Raw genomic sequence first — 18,535 nt, 5'->3', positions numbered from 1 at the left:
CTACGCTTCCCAGCAGTCCAAACCCCGGTCAACGCGCCGGCAATCTTTCGATGGAATCGCAGGGATACCACGGAGTACGGAGTACCGGGGCGTGTTTTCGAGAGCGAGGTTAAAGACGCGAGATATTGTGTTGCAGGGAATGGAAATACGTGAAAAATAGGTAATTTTGATGTCTGATGGACCAATCTCACGCCTTGTTTTGGCGCCAGGAAATTTCTAAACGGGAATGGTCGTAACGATGGGACGAACGGAGTATGCATTCCCGTATCAGTCAAATCTCCCAGATCGTATTATTACAGGATGCATCGGAAATTTTTAGCCACTCAACGTGGTCGAAATGTTCCATTTTTAACCAAGCATCTCAGCTCCAAGAGAAGACAACTAATATTCGTAAAATAATATTAATGGCTGGACGAAGAGAATAATGATGGTGATGGCATCCTTGCTGAGCAGGATCAATCCCACCATTGCATAAACGGAGCCCTGTTGTCCGATAACAATTTCAGATCTGCCAACAGCGGTTCCACTGATTCGCGCTCTATGAGGATGAACAGCCGTCCTCCAAACGATGCAATCCGCGCGGGGCGACCCGTTTAAAGCTGCGAAGCAACAAATATAATTTCTTGTTGTATCGGCGACGAACAAATGGTGAAGATCATCGTCGATCTCGCTTAAGGTGGCATAAAGGACTCTCGCTTCTCCCCGCCAATTGAAGCGCGCTGGCCTGAAGCTCGCATGTCTCGAATCTTAAATTCCGGCAGCCACATTCCTGCATTGCCGGTCGTTTTCGTCCACTCGTTTTTCGATCCCCTTGACCCTTTCTTCTCTTTTGCAAGCACCCGAGCGGTTGACCGAATAATTATCATGACGAAATTGAGACATTTTGAGCTTTGCCGGGGTTGGAAGGACATTCCTTCCTGCCACATGGCACCCACGAGCCAGCTCCAGCTCGTATTGATATTATTTTCGTCCGCAAAGAAAGCCTCAAAGGACCCCCCTTTTTTCCCCTTTTTCTTCTTCTGCAAGGCTTTCTTGAGCACAAATTTACTTTCCGGTGAGCCTGTCTTTTTTTGGGTTGTCCAGACACCAGCCCACCAAGCAATCATTGAATGAGAAATACAGATGAAGCTGGTTGCTTTTTCCCCCCTTGGTGGTGACCCTTTGTTCGAACCAAATAATTGCGATGAAGATCCTTTTGTGACGGCAATCAATGTACAATGGCTCCCGGGAAAGCACAGAAAAAAGAAATCAAATAATTATGGTGATTTGATATTAGCGTTTGCCAGGCCGAGGAAATGGGGACTCGCAAGGCTCACTGGGGCTTCGTGATCGATATGATCATATCATGTTCATCGTGTACGCTTGACGGGACAGAAGGCATCGTAGGCATCCCCCAGGCTCCAGCTGTGACCCTGACGAGCTTGGCCGCGAATCGGAGATTTTGTTCCGTGAGCTGTTGCCCGGATCACCTCCATCCTTCAGAAAATGCGATCTCATGAACCCTGCATCGCACAGCATCAACCCGTTCCTTGGCGCTTATCCAGAGAGGGGAATTGCTAAGCCGCTAGTGCCGCGGAAGCCGATGTCCCATGATCCTGGGAACCCAAGAGAATGGAGCGTGGAGATCCTCAAGCAGTAGCCAAAGCTTTTCTTTCTTGCTGGTTGTCAAGACAGGCTCACACCGGGCGGGAACGAAAAGACGGTCAAGACGGAATCATGGTCATGTGTTGGCCGGAAGGCGGGCTCCCACCTACGGGCAGCTTGACGATGTTGATCGTTTCCAGAACAATGCACGATCATGAAACGGCACAAAAGCCCCTTTGAAACCGGCGATCGCAGCTCGACAACGGGCCATGATTCCGTGCAGTGTGTGTCTGTGTCTTGTTGTGGTTCGAATCCTCCAGCGCACGAGGCCGATCCCACTTTCTGCCCGTCAAGCCACCGCTAGCCGCCTCTGGCTAGCGCCGTATCATAAAGCTGAACCCGAAATACCGTTCTGTCACGTCACGGACCCGTCATGGTACGCCAAGACGTGGTCAAAACACACTCGCCCGGCTGATTCAGCATCCGCTCGTCTGCCGCCTTTTTCTTTTTTTTCTCTCGTGCGATGGAAAACATCACGACGAGCAAGACCTCACTCCCTTCGCTCAGGTCTCCCCGCCGCCTGAGCCTCTTCACAGCGGAAAGGAGATCCACAGGTTTGACTCAAACAGTTGCGTCGGAGCCAGTGTTCCCCATCATGGCTCAACTAGCGCCGCCTCTGCCTTGGGTGACCTGTCACGGACTTGGTGTTTCATCACTGACAGTGGTCTCCTCTTCAACAAGGGTCTCTGATACAGGAGACCAACTTGCTTGATCGATACCGTCGTGACAGGTCAAGCCCCAAAACCGTTGCTCACCCAAATGGACCGACGATCACTCGTGCCAGCCTGCCAGGAATGCTGGAAGGCGGTTGGGAAGCAAATCGGGGCTAGATCGCCAAAAATATACCCAGAGCCATGCGCCCTTGCGAGGACTCCACCAGGCTCAAAGTAACTAGTCAACGAGTCACCGCAGCTTTTGGACCTCAGCGTCCCGTCCACTGTCGGTTTGCATGGATCTGCGCTAAAGGGCTGTTTGGGCGGATCACCCCAAACTCTCTCCCATCAGCGTTCACTCCTCGCTAACTCAGCCAGTTAGCGCTCAACGTCTCCGGTGCTAAGGTTCCATACTTGCCCATCCCTCTTCTCCATGGAACAAGCCTTTCCAAATCCCTTGGATCCTTGGCCGGCGATCAGCACGATGATGGGCTGCCCATGCCACAAGAAGACGAAATTGCCGTTGGCCCAAGCCAGGTCGAGGCTAGCTTACCACGAGGCAATTTAGTGGCGCGCCGTGCTCAGCACCATGTCACGATCACAATTCGGCGCCCACGTTCCCTCCACCTGGTGTTCCAGGGAGCTAACATAGCCTCCCCCTAACTAGAGCCAACAAAGAAAGCCCAAGCCCATTACGAGCTGGATACGGCGCATTCCCATCAATAATACAGTTTCAATAATAATGGTTGATGACACAATTCGAGATGCTCTTGGGAGTTGGGACCCTTTTCCCATCTGGACCACCAGAGGAGACGACATGACGATTGTTCCGCCCTCCGTCAGATGGGAAAAGACTCGGGCGAGAACCCGTCTGGTTTGCTGGTAATAATAATGAATTCTGACTAAGGCTGGCGTGTCCCTTCAATACGGTTAACTTTGCAGACCACAAAGCCTAAATTTTTCTCCGCGATGTGGTTTATGGTTTCTGCTTCCCGATCACGGCGCTGGGAACTGAGGTATTCGACGACGAAGATCCATACAGACGAGTATGTACATCACAAGAATGACCGTCCCAGAAATCACCGCCATATGGTTTTGGAAAATGTTATTTTATTTTTATATTCTCGCCTGTTAATACGGCTGCTGAGGTACTAGCCCCAACCTGTCCTTGCCCCCATGCTCCAATCAACCCCCGTTTTATTTACATAAATATTACCAACTCGCCAATCACTCCCGCCCTCAGCGTGAGCAGCAGTGGCCCCGCTGACTTTGTGAAAGAACGCCTTAGTCCTGGTCGATCTCTCATCTCGGCTGATACTCAAGAGCAAACTCGCGGCCATCCAGGTTGTTCTACTTATTGGCCCTTTTCACCCACACCCACACACCCAGGCCCCCCCCATTATCGACCTCTTATATTCACTTGGCCACCCTGAATCGCAAGCGCCAATTCCTTGTTTATCTTGTCGACAACACCCCCGCCCATCAGTGCTATCCATCCCATTCTTTCCTTACTTCACAGCCTGCCCGCCAGCCTGAGGACGGCACAGTGTGATACCCCGGATCGTGAAACTAGATATTGGCTCAAAACATCTCGTCGACTGAGCCCATTTCTTCAATATGAACGTTTCTAGCCTGATTAGTTGTGATCAGACTGCTCCCTTCCACGGGTCTGCAACATCATATTTCGAGCATCATCAAAGAATCCGATCGCCTTCCATTCCCAAAAGATCACACGAAGAGAACAGCTCATCCGCCTCTCCCTACCCTCCTTTTGCAACCCTGCCTCTTTCGCCACCAGAAGATGACGGGAAGACAACCTTCTCGCTTCCTTCTATCTCATCCCTTCTTCAAAGCGTCGACGCTGCTTCTGACACTCACGTTGCCAGTATGAGTCATTCCAGTCCCAAAAACCCGCTTTTGTGCAGACATTGACTGTTGCAATAGAACGGCAACGAGCCAACCCCCCTCCTAGCATTGATTTAGCTCTGGAGAGACGAGGTGCCTGTGCGGACCAAGCAATCAGACAAAGGCCAGCCCTTCCACTAACGCCTCCCCTGCGACCAGAGTCGGGAATGGGCGGTGTAAATCACTCGCCATCTGCATCATCCCCTCCCCGAACCGCTATCTCACTACCCAGCCTCATTGGAAGTTACCCATCGCCAGTTTCAGAGGCTCCAGAAGGACGACGAATGTCGCAAATCTCACGACACTCAAGCAGAACTTCCATCTCTCAATCCTCCCAACATCCAGGGCCGGAAGCCCGCTACCCATCGCCACCAACTCTCAGCTCTCCTTCCTTCGCCGCTCCTATTGAACCACCTCCAAAGCCAGAGTACTACTCTTCTGGTGCCCGACCGACCAACTTTCCGCCAGTAACTTTCGCTGTCCTTCCAAGTCAACCAACGCATCCGCAGATGGTGGCCTTGGGGAGTCCTGCCTGGCAGCATCACCACTACTTTCCTCCATCAAACACAGCAACTTACCCACTCAACCACGACAGATACATTTGCCGAATATGCCACAAGGCATTCTCACGGCCGTCAAGCCTGCGAATTCACTCGCATAGTCACACAGGCGAGAAGCCGTTTCGATGCCCCCATGCCGGCTGCGGGAAGGCATTCAGCGTGCGAAGTAACATGAAGCGACATGAAAGAGGCTGTCATCCTGGCAGATCAGCCCCGCAGCCAGCGCTCGTTAATTGAAAAACGGAAGGGGTACGCGATCGGATTTGACGAATGGGTTTTGACGATGATAACGCCCACAATACGGAGTACCAACGAGCAAATCTACACAACTGCATCGTGTAAGATCGCGAACGTGGCGGTGATCAACATCAATAGAAGAATTGCCGAGCTTCGCAAGTCATTTCGCAACAGACGTTCGAATGGGACGTTGTCCCCGACGAAGCGCCGCGTCAAATTGGCATTTTCCCTGGATTGCCAATCTACATCCTCATCCAGGCTTGCCCTTTTACCGCAGTCCCTTTGAAAGGCAACAAACCTCGGTCGAAGATATACCGAGAATTAAACATTTAATTCCTAAACGTCCATCCCAGAGAAGTTATTTTAGGGGATGTTTTTTATCATAACCACTTTTTCTCAGGTGCATACAGGGGATAAGGGGAAATATTTAGGCTAGGAGTCAAGGATATAGATGGCAAGGTTTGGCCGTGCATATGGTTATGGTGAAGGAGAATTCTACATGAGATGCTTTTTACCTTTTGAACTTCTTGTTGTGTCTTATCATACTTCTTTGCCCTCACTCTAACTGGGTAATTATATATTTTATCACAAAATAGAAATGACCTTGAAGGTTTTTGCTCTTTGGGTAACTAGTCTTTATGACTTTCTTCTAAATGAAACGTAAATTTATGGACGTTTCTCAACTGGGGATTCATGTTGTTCAGTCAATCGCTTTAGGTCGCATAACCATTGACACATAGACATCGAGAGCTACCCACGAATAATACATACATGAACAGCCTCACTCTGTGAATCATTTTCTATTTAGATAGTAATCATTCTAATCGTTAAATCGTCCAAATATACATGGTTTAATATATGCAGCACCTTGAGAGGGACCATGTTCAACGTTAAGCTGCGCTTCCACTTATATATGCAAAATCGTCGAGAAAGGCTGCAGGGTGGGCGCAGATGCATCTACTCCGAACACCGCGTTCCTTTCTAGTGTTGAATAGTAAATATCAAGCATCCAGGTTCAGTTTCTCCAGCAGTCGGTCAAGCTTGTTCAGGAGAATTTGATAATTCATCGCGTCCCTTGCAAACTCATCTCCCGCAATTTCCCCATCCACGGTTCTAAATACGGGGGCGGCGGGGACATCGCGGTTAGACTGCGTTGATACGTCCGCGCAGAGATCAACGGCTTCATCTTCAGATGGCTCTGAACCCCGCGATGACGGGACCAACGCATTAGAAGAGAGAGATGATGCTCCTACGTCAGAGCTCGAGTTCGATGCGTCAGCTTGCGCCATTGTCATTTTATCTTGAAATTCGGTTATACTGGTCTCCGCACCTCCCTCCATCATCTCGTCTAGGCCGGAATCTTCAAAACGGAGTCTAAACCGGTCACTAAGATAGTATCGAATATCATCGACCAGCTCTATAGAGTCCGTTTCTTGTCGCTTTTGGATGCGAGTTGCTGATTCAAGGACAAGTTGCTCGAACTCTGGCCTGCCAATATGAGACTCTAACCTATATGCTAGGTACCGAGCGGCGAACTCTTCTAGCCGTTGCACACGCGTAAGCCAGCCGGCACGGATGATTTCGTAGATGTCTATTAGTTCCTCATCTTCCTCTTGTTCGTTTGTCCCTGATGTCCCTTCTAGCGTGGTAGTATGAGGCTCGTTCTCCGTGGTTTGCAGTGGCCGTTCTTGCTTTTTCAAATTCCCGTTACCTAGCGTGCTAATAATCACAGCCGCCTTTGTTTTGAGCCTTTCGATCATGAGGAGATCGGCAGCATAGAGAACATCGACCGCTATATCGAGCGGAAAATCCACTTTCTCCGTATATAGAAAGTCGAGGACGACCTCTAGAACATCCGGGGAACAATCAACATGAATTATTTGCAGGTACTTTGACATTTGAGCTTCTCGAAAAGCGGATGAGAACATGGCAAGGAAAAATTCGGATCGGATGAGCATGGCTCGATGAGCAGGATAAAGGACGGAGCGCCGAGGGCTCTTTGCCTGTGGTATTGGACGCGATTGAGACACAGGGCCAATCGGGATACCCTTAGATGTAGCCTCATCTTTCGAGTCTAAAAGCGTTTCGTTTGCGTCTGGCGTTTCGATCAAGTCCTCGTCGGCTCTCAGAAGCACATCGGCAAATATAGTGTTATCTCGGTCCCATTTTACTTTGTCCACGTCATGTGTGTTAACGGCCATTTTGTGCTTAAGGGACATTGTCCTGGAACCATGTTTGCATCTGGCTTTGACCTTTTGCTACTTCATCCGTTCGTCTTTGCCTAGCCAGCCTCCGATCGCCACTGTCCAAAATCGTATCCATCAAGCTGTGAAGCTCCAACTGGGTCGCGATTTTGTCTATCCCCGCCAAGACTTCAGACTCTGTAAAGCCGGTCCCAGGGCCTGATCTCAAGTCACGGGGTGGTTCTCCAAAATAAAGGTACTTTATACCAGCGCTAAACGCCTGGGGCGGAAGAGTGCTTGGTAGCTTCCATGTCGTCGCTTCGGGGCAGTGAGCCAATTTCTTTCGAAAATACGGCGATCTTGCTGACAAAATAAATTTGTGCAAGGGAAAGGATTCATCTGCTGAAGCCACGACGATGTCCGAAGTTCGAGGGTGGTCCCTGGTCAAAAGAGACGCGATATGGGCCGCATATGGCTGCAGGGGATCAGTTGATTTTGAATAATCATATTTTAAAAGTAAGTTCCGTATTCGGTCGTTCAGAGCGTTGTAAAGACACCTGATCGATAAAGTGTTAAGAATTAACAGTTATTGAGGAAAAAAAAAAAAATAGCTGAACCAAGGGAAATAGCACCTTTCGCCTTGAAAAGTGTCTCGCTCGCACAAGGCACCTGAATCAAGGAGAAGTTGCACGGTTTCATAATGACCACAGAGGCTAGCCTTTAACCATGCTGTCAATTCGTCTATCCCATACAAACACGCGAAGGCAGGATTACAGATTCCATCATGTTCAAACAAAACTTGCGTGAGATTCCACTGAAAACTTACGAGGATCAGGGGGGTGCAGTCAAAAAGGTCCCTCCCGTTTATATTCACTCCCTCGGCAATCTTCTCTTGACAAACCTTCAAATCCCCTCTTCGAGAGGCCTCACACAGTTCTTTGAAGCCTTCACTCAGATCGAGAGGGTTGTCTTCCTTCAATTTGCCGGCCTGGATCAGCTTTCTCTCATTGTGCAGGCTTGTTTCCAGCTCGTCTTTCCTCAGTAACGCAGAATCTGTCATTTTGAATCCGGAAAACGCAATCGAACAGCTCGAGAGAAACTGAGACCCGACGTTGCGATAGAAGTTGCGATGGCGAAATGGCAAATCGGCAGTTCGATGCCGTCTAACTACACACCGCCTTCTTATCGATAAGCGACTCGCACTAACTAGAGTTGGCTAGTACACTTCCTTAGCGCAACGCTCTTCTTGGCATGGCTAAGCCTATTGCGGGCAAGTGTTTTACTGCCCGTGTGGTTGCTGCGCAACGACGGCGGTCTAAACAATTGCGACTTTTTGGATCGTCTTGAGGGCTTGCTTAAACGTCTCCGACTGCATGCCTTCATCAACTCGATTCCTTTGGGCCTTACGGTGATACTAACGCAGCAGGTTTAGCTCCGTCCACTTCCACGTCCATGCATCAACGTTTGCCATAGCTTCCTTGCACGATTGATTATTGCATCATGGCAATCGCATTGGCAGAAGCGGACAAGTATGAGGTACTTGAGAGGATAGGTGAGGCGGCTACACTCAATTAGTTGTGTTTTTGAGCACGTATCTGACAGCCATACAGGAAGCGGCTCGTTTGGGGTGATTAGAAAGGTCAAGCGGAAGACTGACGGATACGTATGTGCTGTTCTCCCATGGTGCACCGGTTTCGCAAAGGGCTCACAGAAGACTTCGTTGCTAGATCCTATGCCGCAAGGAAATCAATTACATAAAGATGTCCCAGAAAGAGCGCGAGCAGCTCACCACCGAGTTCAACATCCTCAGCTCGCTTCGACATCCCAATATCGTGGCATATTATCATCGGGAACACCTCAAGGCCACCCAGGATCTTTACTTGTACATGGAATACTGCGGTGGTGGAGACCTCAGCATGGTTATCAAAAATCTTAAAGCGAACAACAAATTTGCCGAGGAGGAGTACGTCTGGCGCGTCCTCTCCCAGCTAGCGACGGCCCTCTACCGGTGTCACTATGGTGTTGATCCTCCAGAGGTTGGATCTAACATATTTGGTGCATTAACATCTACTAAGCCGGTAGGGCTGAGAGGGAAGCAGGCTCAAGTGATGATTCTGCACCGCGATCTCAAACCCGAAAATAGTAAGTAGTCTGGAATCGCTCGGTGTTGAAGTATATCCCTAATATATTGCAGTTTTTCTTGGAGCGGACCAGTCGGTGAAATTAGGAGATTTTGGTTTGTCAAAATTGATGGGCTCTCATGACTTTGCGTCAACCTACGTTGGCACACCGTTCTACATGTCGCCGGAGATTTGTGCCGGCGAGAAATACACGCTTCATTCGGATATCTGGGCAGTTGGTTGTATTATGTATGAACTTTGCACGCGCGAGCCCCCATTCAATGCCCGGACGCATATCCAACTCGTACAGAAGATTCGCGAGGGAAAATATCCACCACTTCCAGATATATACTCACCAGAGCTCAAAAGTGTTATTGCGAATTGTCTACGCGTCAATCCGGACAACCGACCCGATACTGCCGGACTCCTTAAATTGCCAGTGATTCGCCTGATGCGAAAGGAAAAAGAGGTTGTTGACTTGGGTAAGGCGTTGCGGACCAAAGAGGAGACGGCATTCCAAAAGATGAAGGAACTGGAGCTTAGATGCGCCCAATTCGATAAAGAAAAAGCAGCCATGAGAGCAGACCTTGAGAATTCTGTTCGCCGCGAGTGGGAAGTCAAAGCAAGACTGGAGATTGACAGGCAGGTCCACATGGAGATTGACGCTCTCCGAAAACGCTTTGAAGCCGAAGTACAGGACAGAGTGGTCGCAGAACTTCAAAAACAGAGAGTCTTGCAAGGCCAAATGCTGCCAAACGAGGACGATAGCATTGGCTCATCGACGGACATCTCGCGCTCCTCGGTTGGAACCGACGACACCGACTTCCCATCATCAACTGATTTGAGCTCCCTTTCGCTCGAGTCGCCAAGCTCAGACCACAGCAAAGCTGCACGAAAGTACAATAGAACGCCGTTTAGCCGTGCTAAAACTACCTTGGAGTCCCCCATCGATGTGCAGATGGCAGAGCCGTCCCCGATGTCGATTGCATCACTTTCGCTTTCCCCGCGGCGCATGCATCTCGGTTCCACGGCGAGAAATATCTTTGCTGATGGCGGAAAAAAGGTCCCGAAATGGGATGCCGCCCTTATGTACTCAGATGACGAGGAGGACATTCCAGATCTCCCGTCCCCGAGTCGGCCACAGGTCAAGGCGGATCCTTTCAAAGCTCCATACCGGCCGCTGCTACGACAAAATACCACGGCAATGATGCAGAAGCTCAGCAATCAACCTAGCTTGTTTCCCACAAAAGCCCCATCACAGAGCGCGCAGTCTAATTCGCAGCCAGAGATGCGTACATCTGAAGCACGAGCAAAATCACCCCATCGCCGCTTGTCGAAAATTCCATCATGCACTAGTCTGGCTCTTGATGGAGGGTCACCCAATCGCAGGACTGGGATTAAACCACCCGGCTCCAAAGCGAATGCTGGGGGAGAAGAAATGTTCAAAGCAGTGATGCAGAGAAATATGGGCGGGCGAACTCTCGTTGAGCTAGCTCAGGCTCGCGCCGGTGGCAGGTCTCTCGAAGAATTAAAACGTCCCGGAGAAAGCAGGGCTCCAATCACCGGGCCCATTCCGGCGAGGGTTAGCGAAAGAGATCCGCCTGCAACCTGGGATCCGGAGAAGGACGAGATGCCTAGCCCCTTTCTCGCTCGTGGCGCCAAGATCCTTCGAAATCTTCGTTGAATGTAAAGAAGCTAAATATTTGAGCCAAAAGCGATCACGGCGCCATTGATATAACGATTATATTTTAAGCGGATGTGCATGATATACCTTTTGTTAACATCTCCACGACGTTGCTGAGACGCTTAGGAAAGGTAAGGCAACGCGAAAGGCTCGCTTGATAAGCGGTGCTCCTGTTGGGTATTATGTTTTTTGGGTTGCAACCTATCACTTGTCCGCCTGCTTATCCATTCGCTTGATTGATGGGTTCTTTTGAGGAGTTTACTGGCGTCGCATTTGAACGGTGCTTTTTGGGCGGATTGGATGGTTGGTTTCTTCTCTTGTCCTTCGCTCAATGATTTCAGGGGATCGTAGGCGTATCAGCACTACCAATCTCGCTTTTTGGCTTTTCGGGGATCAAGCTATGATGTTCCGCACGACTTTCTTCATGGTTTCTTGATGCATCTACTACGGTACCAGTCCGATTATCATTGATGCGCATTTTGCACCCACCTGCCTCTCTGCCTTTTGCCGGGTTCAGTCCCATTTTATGACCTCTAATAACCAAAGCCTTGTCAGGCGTACGATTTTCGTTTTCACTCTTTATGTTGGCGGTTGAATTGGCTTTCTAGACATTGCTCGGAACTTTTGGTCTCGCCTTTTCCTTTGGTATACTAGGTGTTTGAACTAGGCGCGAATGACAAAGGTTTTTCTACTTCATACAGGCGATTGCCATAGAAGCTGCGAGGGTTTTTACTTGGTGCTTTGATAATATGGATCAAAACACAGAGATATAAATTGATAATGATGCTAAAGCTCAACAGACGAACCATAAACAACATCACCTTTCAGGACCGCAGACTTGTGGGTAGTGAGACCCTATCATTCTGCTGCCCAGGCCACAAGATCTCTGTTTCCCACTGTGAATCAACAGGTCCTGGCTTTCACAAACCCCACGGCCAGCTAATCCTCATCGTCCATTGCCAGATATGCGCCTTCGCCCGTTGGCATCCCGAGGTTCGTCTCCGTAATGTGTAATCGATTTTCGGACCATGCTTAAGCAGGTCACAAGCAATTGATATAGGTGTTGCCACTGGGGGTAAATGGACCACACGCTCTAGTCATACTTCCATAGAGCAAGTTAGCAACCCACCCGCATTGACCGGCCAAGGACCTGAGACGCCTGGAGGGTAAGAGTCATCCTGTTGATATGTTGGAGCATGCAACGTTTCTCAAGAATCCACTTTCCTGATAAAAGAAGAATATCACTATTCAAAGCATCTGTAATTCTTTTGACTGAACACACACTGGTAATGAAACAGAATAGATTTGCAGGGCTTGAATTGTTTGTTATATCTTTTGTGATGGTAGAGTCTTCTATTCATGCTGTTTCATGAAGTTTGTTGTACTCTGTACTGCTCAAGAACTTTCTCAGGTAAGTCAAAACTGATTGAAGAAAGTCTGTATTTGGACAATCTTGAAGATATTCAGCCACTATGAACTGATCATAATAGAAACTGATATGTTTTACTGCATATTCAGTAATGAACATTTTCATTTGGTAAGAACTTTCGGGCATTCTCAATTATCTGAAGATAAACAACGGCAAAATCTTTCGTTGTGCCAATGCTCAGGGATTGGATTTCCTTCGTTGTTATCCTCAGTGCTGTTAGTTCTGGCTGAAGAAGATGTTCTAGATGTACCGTGGACCCGTGCCGACTCTAAGAAGTGTTTCAACACTGCTGGCTCTGCTGTCCAGTTGTAGTACGCCTCGACCCCGTTGCAAACTCCCGGCCGTGATACCATTACAGCCGCACCCGAGATACCACCTTCCAGGCTCAATGATACCAAATTCACCAGATTGCCAAAATTTGCGTAGCTGTTGTTATTATTGATGCAAACATGTAAGGTCAGAGTCTCCGAATCTCCACCTAGGTATTCTGGCTTTGCTTAAACTGAAACCGATCTGAAGTTTGTACGGAGAAACTGGCGACGCTAGCGAGAGCAGCTGCCCGAGCTCTCTGGCTTCGCACCAGAGCCGCAGGCCGGTTAGTTTCGGCGACAAGCTGTTGGAACTCATCACGGTCACCTTGCGCGACACAGCCAAACCTACTGTTAAAGTAGATTGGCCCGCAGAGGTCAATGACTTGTTGGGGGGTCTTGTTCACCGGTGCCTACCGACACGCAACCGTTAGCGCCGTATCCGACCAAAATTCTGTACACAGCACATACCGGGACACAGGGGCGATGGGCCTTTCGGCACTCTTCGCATTTTTTTCTACCTAGAAGGACAGAGCAGAGGTATGGAACGGGGCTAGAGACCGTTGTCGAGTGGTATAGACCCGAAGCACCAAGGTACTGTTCAATTGTCATTGATCCTTTAGATTCTCTCAGCTCTCGGCGCAGTCTTTGTGGTGACTGGGGTGGGAACGGGCAGCCAAATCTTGGGGTGAGTTTTGGTTGGTTTTGCATTTTGACGAGCGTTGATAAGCATGATTTTAAGTATTGTAATGAGCAAATAGATGCTTTTATTTTATATATTGTATTTTTTATTTTCCCATTTTTGATGTAGAAGTAGGAGAATGGTTGGAAATGAACGCCTTTTTATATTTGAGAAAATGAGCTCTTGGCTTCAAAAGAAATGACTTAAACATCACTCAGATTTGCATTTGGTGATGGCAGCACATTCACCATCCGGCTGTTGACTTGTAATCCAGTCACTGGCTTGTGCCATGGCTTTCACAGAAATGGTTCGCAGCCAGATCATACTGACAGCGATGCAGTCCAACTTGACCCATAGTACAACACACCAGCACTAGTGACTAGTCTATTTTTACTTTTGAGTTCAGTACGGCAGATCAGAATTCCATTGGCTAAAAGATTAAGGTTAAATTAGTGCGCTTCAGGAGTGAGTGGAATGAAGTGAGGTCCGTCATAGTAACAGTCAAAGTCACTCACAAGAGCTGATGAATGAGTTGCATTTCATTGTCGGCAGTAGTTACTGATATTGAAGATGATGTTGCAGCCAGCTACAGGAAGTTGGCTCAGTCTGCCAGTGTGCGGCTTTGCTTGTAATTAGTATAGGCCCAATATCCATCTGGTGAGATGCCACTGCTATGTATTTCGTAGGACTTTGAGATTTTCAGGATTTGAATTGTATCCTTAAAGACTTATACAGTCTTGCCTGGATGATCACCTCCAGTTTGTTGACTGAGCGCTGTAGAATTTGACGAGTTCATTAGAGAAATGATAATAGAAGCTCGCTAGCTGGGGTCGAACTATTAATAATCGCAAGGATCATGTGTTTGGGGTTTTCTTCCGAGGTTCAAAGGTATCATCACAATGCTCCCTAGCAGTCAATGATTCCATCCCATTCTCATAGCAACCTTAGCTGAGCGATAACCTCCCGAAAACTTCCAGCGTTAAAATACAAAATGGTACTTACACCGATAACTTCACATCGAATCCCCGGAAAGTTGCCTGTCTATTTGCAAGAAGCTAATCTACTTTTCAAAGGCGTCCTCGCCCCCAGCACCCTTCCAGCCCAAGCTAATCCGCCTCCTTTACGATTCCGCCGCCATCATCCTCACCGCCGACCTATTCCTCTTCTACACCGGCTCTCCAATCCTCTTCCCTGAACAATCAGAGATCCGCGGGAGTGCGGCCGCACGCTTCTTCATGCGCTGCGCCGCAAACACATCTTTCCCCTTCGCTCTGTGCAGCTGGTTCTTGCGAGACTACCATATCCGACGAACACACGTAGGACGGGTGATGGGCTCATGCTTTGCTTTATCCCACGCCGCTGCGGTGGGCATGTATAGTTGGAGCAGGTGGGTTGGTGGCGAATATCAACTCGCAAACTTTTGGGGAATTGCGGCATTGCACGCCACTTGGACGGGTGTGGCGCTCTGGGGATTGTTCTGCACATAGTAGATTTATACAACAATGTTATCGAAAGATTAAATTTGCGAGTTCGACCGGGTGAGCCCAATTTTTTGTCGGGAGGCAGGTTGAGGCCGGTTCCAGCTTTGTTCTGGTTTGCGGCGACTTGGATTGTAATCATATTTCTTCATCCTCCACTTCTTCTATTTGGACATGTTTAAGCTCTCGTCGAAATCGTTCTTCCTCTTCTGCGAGGGTAGCAGCATCAATATCCATGGATCCGGGTTTCTGTGCCGAATCATCGGTAGGAACGGTAGGACGCGGAGTCGAAGGGGGTAGAGCAGCTGCAACATAGCCTTCCTTTTCCAAGCGCTCCATCTCCTCCGGCTCTACCAACCGCCCCTGACCCTTAACTGCCGCCTGTTTCATCCTTACGGCTGCAGGAACGAATTTATTCACAGCTTCCTGCTGTAAATTTCTGATGGCCGGTGCCGCTTCGTAGATAGTTTTGGTTTCGATTGGAGGTTTCTCCGGTAGTCCATGAATTTGCCGCTGTTCTCCGGGTTCCGTATCACTCGTTGGTCCGCGCCGTTGGTGTTGACGTGGGATCGGAGGTGGAGTGTCTCTCGGCATGGGTATATTTCGAACGCTCTCGTCCGTATCGCTTGCATCGTCGCGTTCTCTCCGCCGATCCCATCCGTCTCTTCTCCTCTTGCCTAGTACTCCTCGACCGGCATCCCTGTCACGTCCTTGTCCGCGCCTCGCATCGCCACCACCGAATTGGGGTGCACGGTCTCCAAGAGACTCTCTTGCCTTCCTGATTGCTTTAAGGTCCTTTTCTAGGCCTTCGAGAATCTGTTTTTCCCGTGGTCTCAGTTGTTGCCCCGATTCCTCCGCCGACTTTAGCTCATCGATCTGCCGCTGAAGGCGCTCCGGGTTCCGACGCGCCAACTTCTCATTTCGACGGTTCTGTAGCTCGGCTTTTCCTTTTTTGAGGGCCCGCTGCTTCTCCAACCGGCGTTGGGCTTGCGCTGGGTTGACGCTGCGTTCCTTATCCTTGGCCATGGGGTAATAATGCCCTCGAATCTAGAATGCGAAGGTGTGACTGAAATGGTTGAAATACGCAGTAGCTTAGAGTTAAGTGTGATCAGAGCGATATTTGGCTGCCTTTGTGGTAGTTGCGGGTCTCGAGCACCGAACCATGGAAAGGCTAAGAGGCAATCTACCTAAGGCGTGTAAGCTCCACTGGCAAGACAAGCAAGCTGGTTGGACGTCGTTCAGCAACTGCTCACCACCAAGTTCCTAATTCCTGCAGGTTCGAAATCCAGGGAGATGTCTTAAATCCAATGGAATTTGCTGGCATGTCCGGGGGGCAAGGTTCTGAAGCCTCACAAGTTGGGCATCGGCAAACTTGGATCGCGGAGAAGCGAGAGAATCCTATCCAATATTCGAGGCCGTCCGGAATTTGAAGAACAAATCAAGAGTGGAGGGTAGGGTGCAGCTTGGGGCTGGAATGCGCTGCCAATATCGCCAATGAGAGGTCCTTGATGAATTTTTCGTGCAGAGGGCGTCGAACGTCTTCTGGAGGCCTTGTTCGCCTCCCCGGATTGCTTCTTCCAAGGCTGCACGCGTGATAAGAGCTTTGACTTGAATTTCTTTTTTTCTTCGATTCACTGCGGGAGAGAATTGGGGTCAGCGTCAAGAGCCCGGTTCTGGAGTCAATTGATGAAGCGCTAAAATGGTGCGTACCTTCGGCATTGAATCTTGGCCCCAGGCGGGAGGCAAGGAGGAGGCTGGTTGAAAGCTCCTTGAAGTACAGCGCAAGCGGTTTGGCATCAGTGAGAAATCAGCATTGGTGCTTCGGGTCTCGTCGCAAGTGATTGTTGTTGATCTCTTTCTCCTGAGAATGTTTGTAATTACTTTTGTCGCTACTCCACAAAGGGTCACCAGCACATCCCGTTCCTAGACCTCCATCGCTCACACCGTTTAGCCGTTTATCGATGACTTCAGTGCCTTTTCTTTCAAGGACTGTCCCGGAGCATCACTGACAGCAAGGTTCCTACTGTCATATGAATTAGTCCATTTCCAGGTTGCCTCTCGCACATCCTTGCGACGTTGAATCCGCCTTTGCAGCGGTCCTCCTGTTGGTTGGCGGAGTCGAGTATCGAATACGTTTTGCAGCTCAAGACCACAGTTAACTAGATTTCGGGCATATCCAAGTGTTATTGAGGAAGTTTACGATATCTCAAGCGAAACTCGTCCGCCCCAGAAGCCCGCGCGTGCTCTCCTCCTTTCTCCATCATGCTCGACCGTCAATTCCCTCTCTCAAGCCCACTCCGCATCTTTGTCGAGCATCGATTGTAATAGTATGTCTTTGACATACAAGTCGATATCCAATGTCCACGTCAATGTCCGTTCCTGATGCCCGGCTTGGCCTCACATCGTCTGAGTGGCAGATGGTTGTGCACCAACAACAGATCGCTCTGCAGAGCAGCCATAACGGCAGCATGGTGTCGCGGGGGAGAGGTATGGGGAGGAGCACGTCAAGCTCGAGAGCTGCTAGTGCTGCAAGCAGCCACGGAAGGCTCCTTTTAGACCCCGATAGTCTCCAGGCTTTATATTATCAACTCGACCACTTGCTACGAGATATTCGAGGAAGGATTGAATATGTAGGTTACCCTCGTCACTACTTTGTTAACGCAAGTTCAAGAAGCTGTCTTTTCCCCCATCTCCACTCTGCCGATAGTTGGTGCCCTGCTCGGATTGGTATCCGGCTTCAGGAGTCCTGCTTCACTGGCTGCATGCTCTTTCCGGTATTCCTGCCGATTGTGAGAGACAAGTTCTAACACTGTGCAGCTAAATGAGCAATCAGAAATTTCGATACAAAATACCTATGACCAGGCCGGAAACATGATCGCAGATGCAGATGCGGAAATAGCACGCGTCCGGCGTATCATTGCGTCGATAGACGAGCTGGAGCTGGAATTTGACAAAATCAAGCGGATTAGAGATATTGTCAAAGGTTTCCGTGCACGAGTGGAAACCTTAGACCATCGCTTAGATCAAGCCTCGCGCAGAAGGCGTTGATACCGTGTTTCCCCAGTGTTGTTTCATTACAACGAGCACGACATCTCATATCCTGGACTCACCCATCATCTATTATATGGGCAGCAGCTAACGCTTACGGAGATTTGTATGATGACATGAAAGAACGGCTTTTACTGACTTATATGTAAAGAACACCTCTACACCAGATATGGCTGCACACCTTTCCCCCTCTTTTGCGACGACTGAACGGCCAGTGTTTCGTCTGACTTCCTAATATTTAATCTACAATTCACCCCCAGCAGCCGACATTCCCCGACTCTATACCTTAACACTACAGCCTACCCAATCGCCTATTGCCTCGGATTTACGCAATCTTTGAAGCCAACCGCTTGTCTAATAGCCAGAGCTATACCGCTTCGAGTCGCAGAATTTATATCTTCTTGGATTTTGTAGATAACGACTTTAGTTCCTTCTCGTTGCCCTATCTTATACCCGCTCAGTTTCATGCAGACTTTTCTTCCTCGAGCTACTCTCTCCATTTTACGATGAGTTCGTTAAATTTGCTTTTTACCTTCTTGTAATTCTTTTCTCATTTCCTTTACTTTTCTTGTGGTTTTGTAAGATTGGGACATGCCTCACGGCA

General features: G+C 49.1%; 7 protein-coding genes across 7 annotated transcripts; 3 read left to right on the top strand and 4 right to left on the bottom strand.

Annotated features, from left to right (window-relative positions):
• Positions 1-671: 671 nt before the first annotated feature.
• Positions 672-1,106, bottom strand: UREG_05979 (uncharacterized protein; the record flags this gene model as incomplete). Its single annotated transcript, XM_002585244.1, has 1 exon — positions 672-1,106. One exon carries the CDS (start codon positions 1,104-1,106, stop codon positions 672-674), a length of 435 nt encoding a protein of 144 aa, XP_002585290.1.
• A 2,808-nt stretch (positions 1,107-3,914) lies between these two features.
• Positions 3,915-5,285, top strand: UREG_05978 (uncharacterized protein; the record flags this gene model as incomplete). Its single annotated transcript, XM_002585243.1, has 3 exons — positions 3,915-4,182; positions 4,242-4,928; positions 4,969-5,285. The coding sequence occupies 3 exons, from the start codon at positions 3,915-3,917 to the stop codon at positions 5,283-5,285; spliced, it is 1,272 nt and encodes a 423-aa protein (XP_002585289.1).
• Positions 5,286-6,000: 715 nt separating this feature from the next.
• Positions 6,001-8,242, bottom strand: UREG_05977 (uncharacterized protein; the record flags this gene model as incomplete). The annotated part of the gene is made up of 3 exons (XM_002585242.1): positions 6,001-7,169; positions 7,252-7,657; positions 8,009-8,242. The coding sequence occupies 3 exons, from the start codon at positions 8,240-8,242 to the stop codon at positions 6,001-6,003; spliced, it is 1,809 nt and encodes a 602-aa protein (XP_002585288.1).
• A 440-nt stretch (positions 8,243-8,682) lies between these two features.
• Positions 8,683-10,986, top strand: UREG_05976 (G2-specific protein kinase nimA; the record flags this gene model as incomplete). The annotated part of the gene is made up of 4 exons (XM_002585241.1): positions 8,683-8,734; positions 8,793-8,845; positions 8,910-9,324; positions 9,377-10,986. 4 exons carry the CDS (start codon positions 8,683-8,685, stop codon positions 10,984-10,986), a joined length of 2,130 nt encoding a protein of 709 aa, XP_002585287.1.
• A 1,907-nt stretch (positions 10,987-12,893) lies between these two features.
• UREG_05975 (uncharacterized protein) lies at positions 12,894-13,434 on the bottom strand (the record flags this gene model as incomplete). Its single annotated transcript, XM_002585240.1, has 2 exons — positions 12,894-13,136; positions 13,195-13,434. The coding sequence occupies 2 exons, from the start codon at positions 13,432-13,434 to the stop codon at positions 12,894-12,896; spliced, it is 483 nt and encodes a 160-aa protein (XP_002585286.1).
• A 1,587-nt stretch (positions 13,435-15,021) lies between these two features.
• Positions 15,022-15,909, bottom strand: UREG_05974 (uncharacterized protein; the record flags this gene model as incomplete). Its single annotated transcript, XM_002585239.1, has 1 exon — positions 15,022-15,909. One exon carries the CDS (start codon positions 15,907-15,909, stop codon positions 15,022-15,024), a length of 888 nt encoding a protein of 295 aa, XP_002585285.1.
• Positions 15,910-17,240: 1,331 nt separating this feature from the next.
• On the top strand, positions 17,241-17,931 carry UREG_05973 (uncharacterized protein; the record flags this gene model as incomplete). The annotated part of the gene is made up of 2 exons (XM_002585238.1): positions 17,241-17,513; positions 17,701-17,931. 2 exons carry the CDS (start codon positions 17,241-17,243, stop codon positions 17,929-17,931), a joined length of 504 nt encoding a protein of 167 aa, XP_002585284.1.
• Positions 17,932-18,535: the final 604 nt, after the last annotated feature.

The sequence above is a fragment of the Uncinocarpus reesii genome, genomic scaffold (assembly GCF_000003515.1).
Source record: "Uncinocarpus reesii 1704 scaffold_3 genomic scaffold, whole genome shotgun sequence".
NCBI lineage: Eukaryota > Fungi > Ascomycota > Eurotiomycetes > Onygenales > Onygenaceae > Uncinocarpus > Uncinocarpus reesii.
The sequence above is the reverse complement of the archived record's forward strand: the minus strand, read 5'-3'. Positions and strand labels throughout refer to the sequence as shown.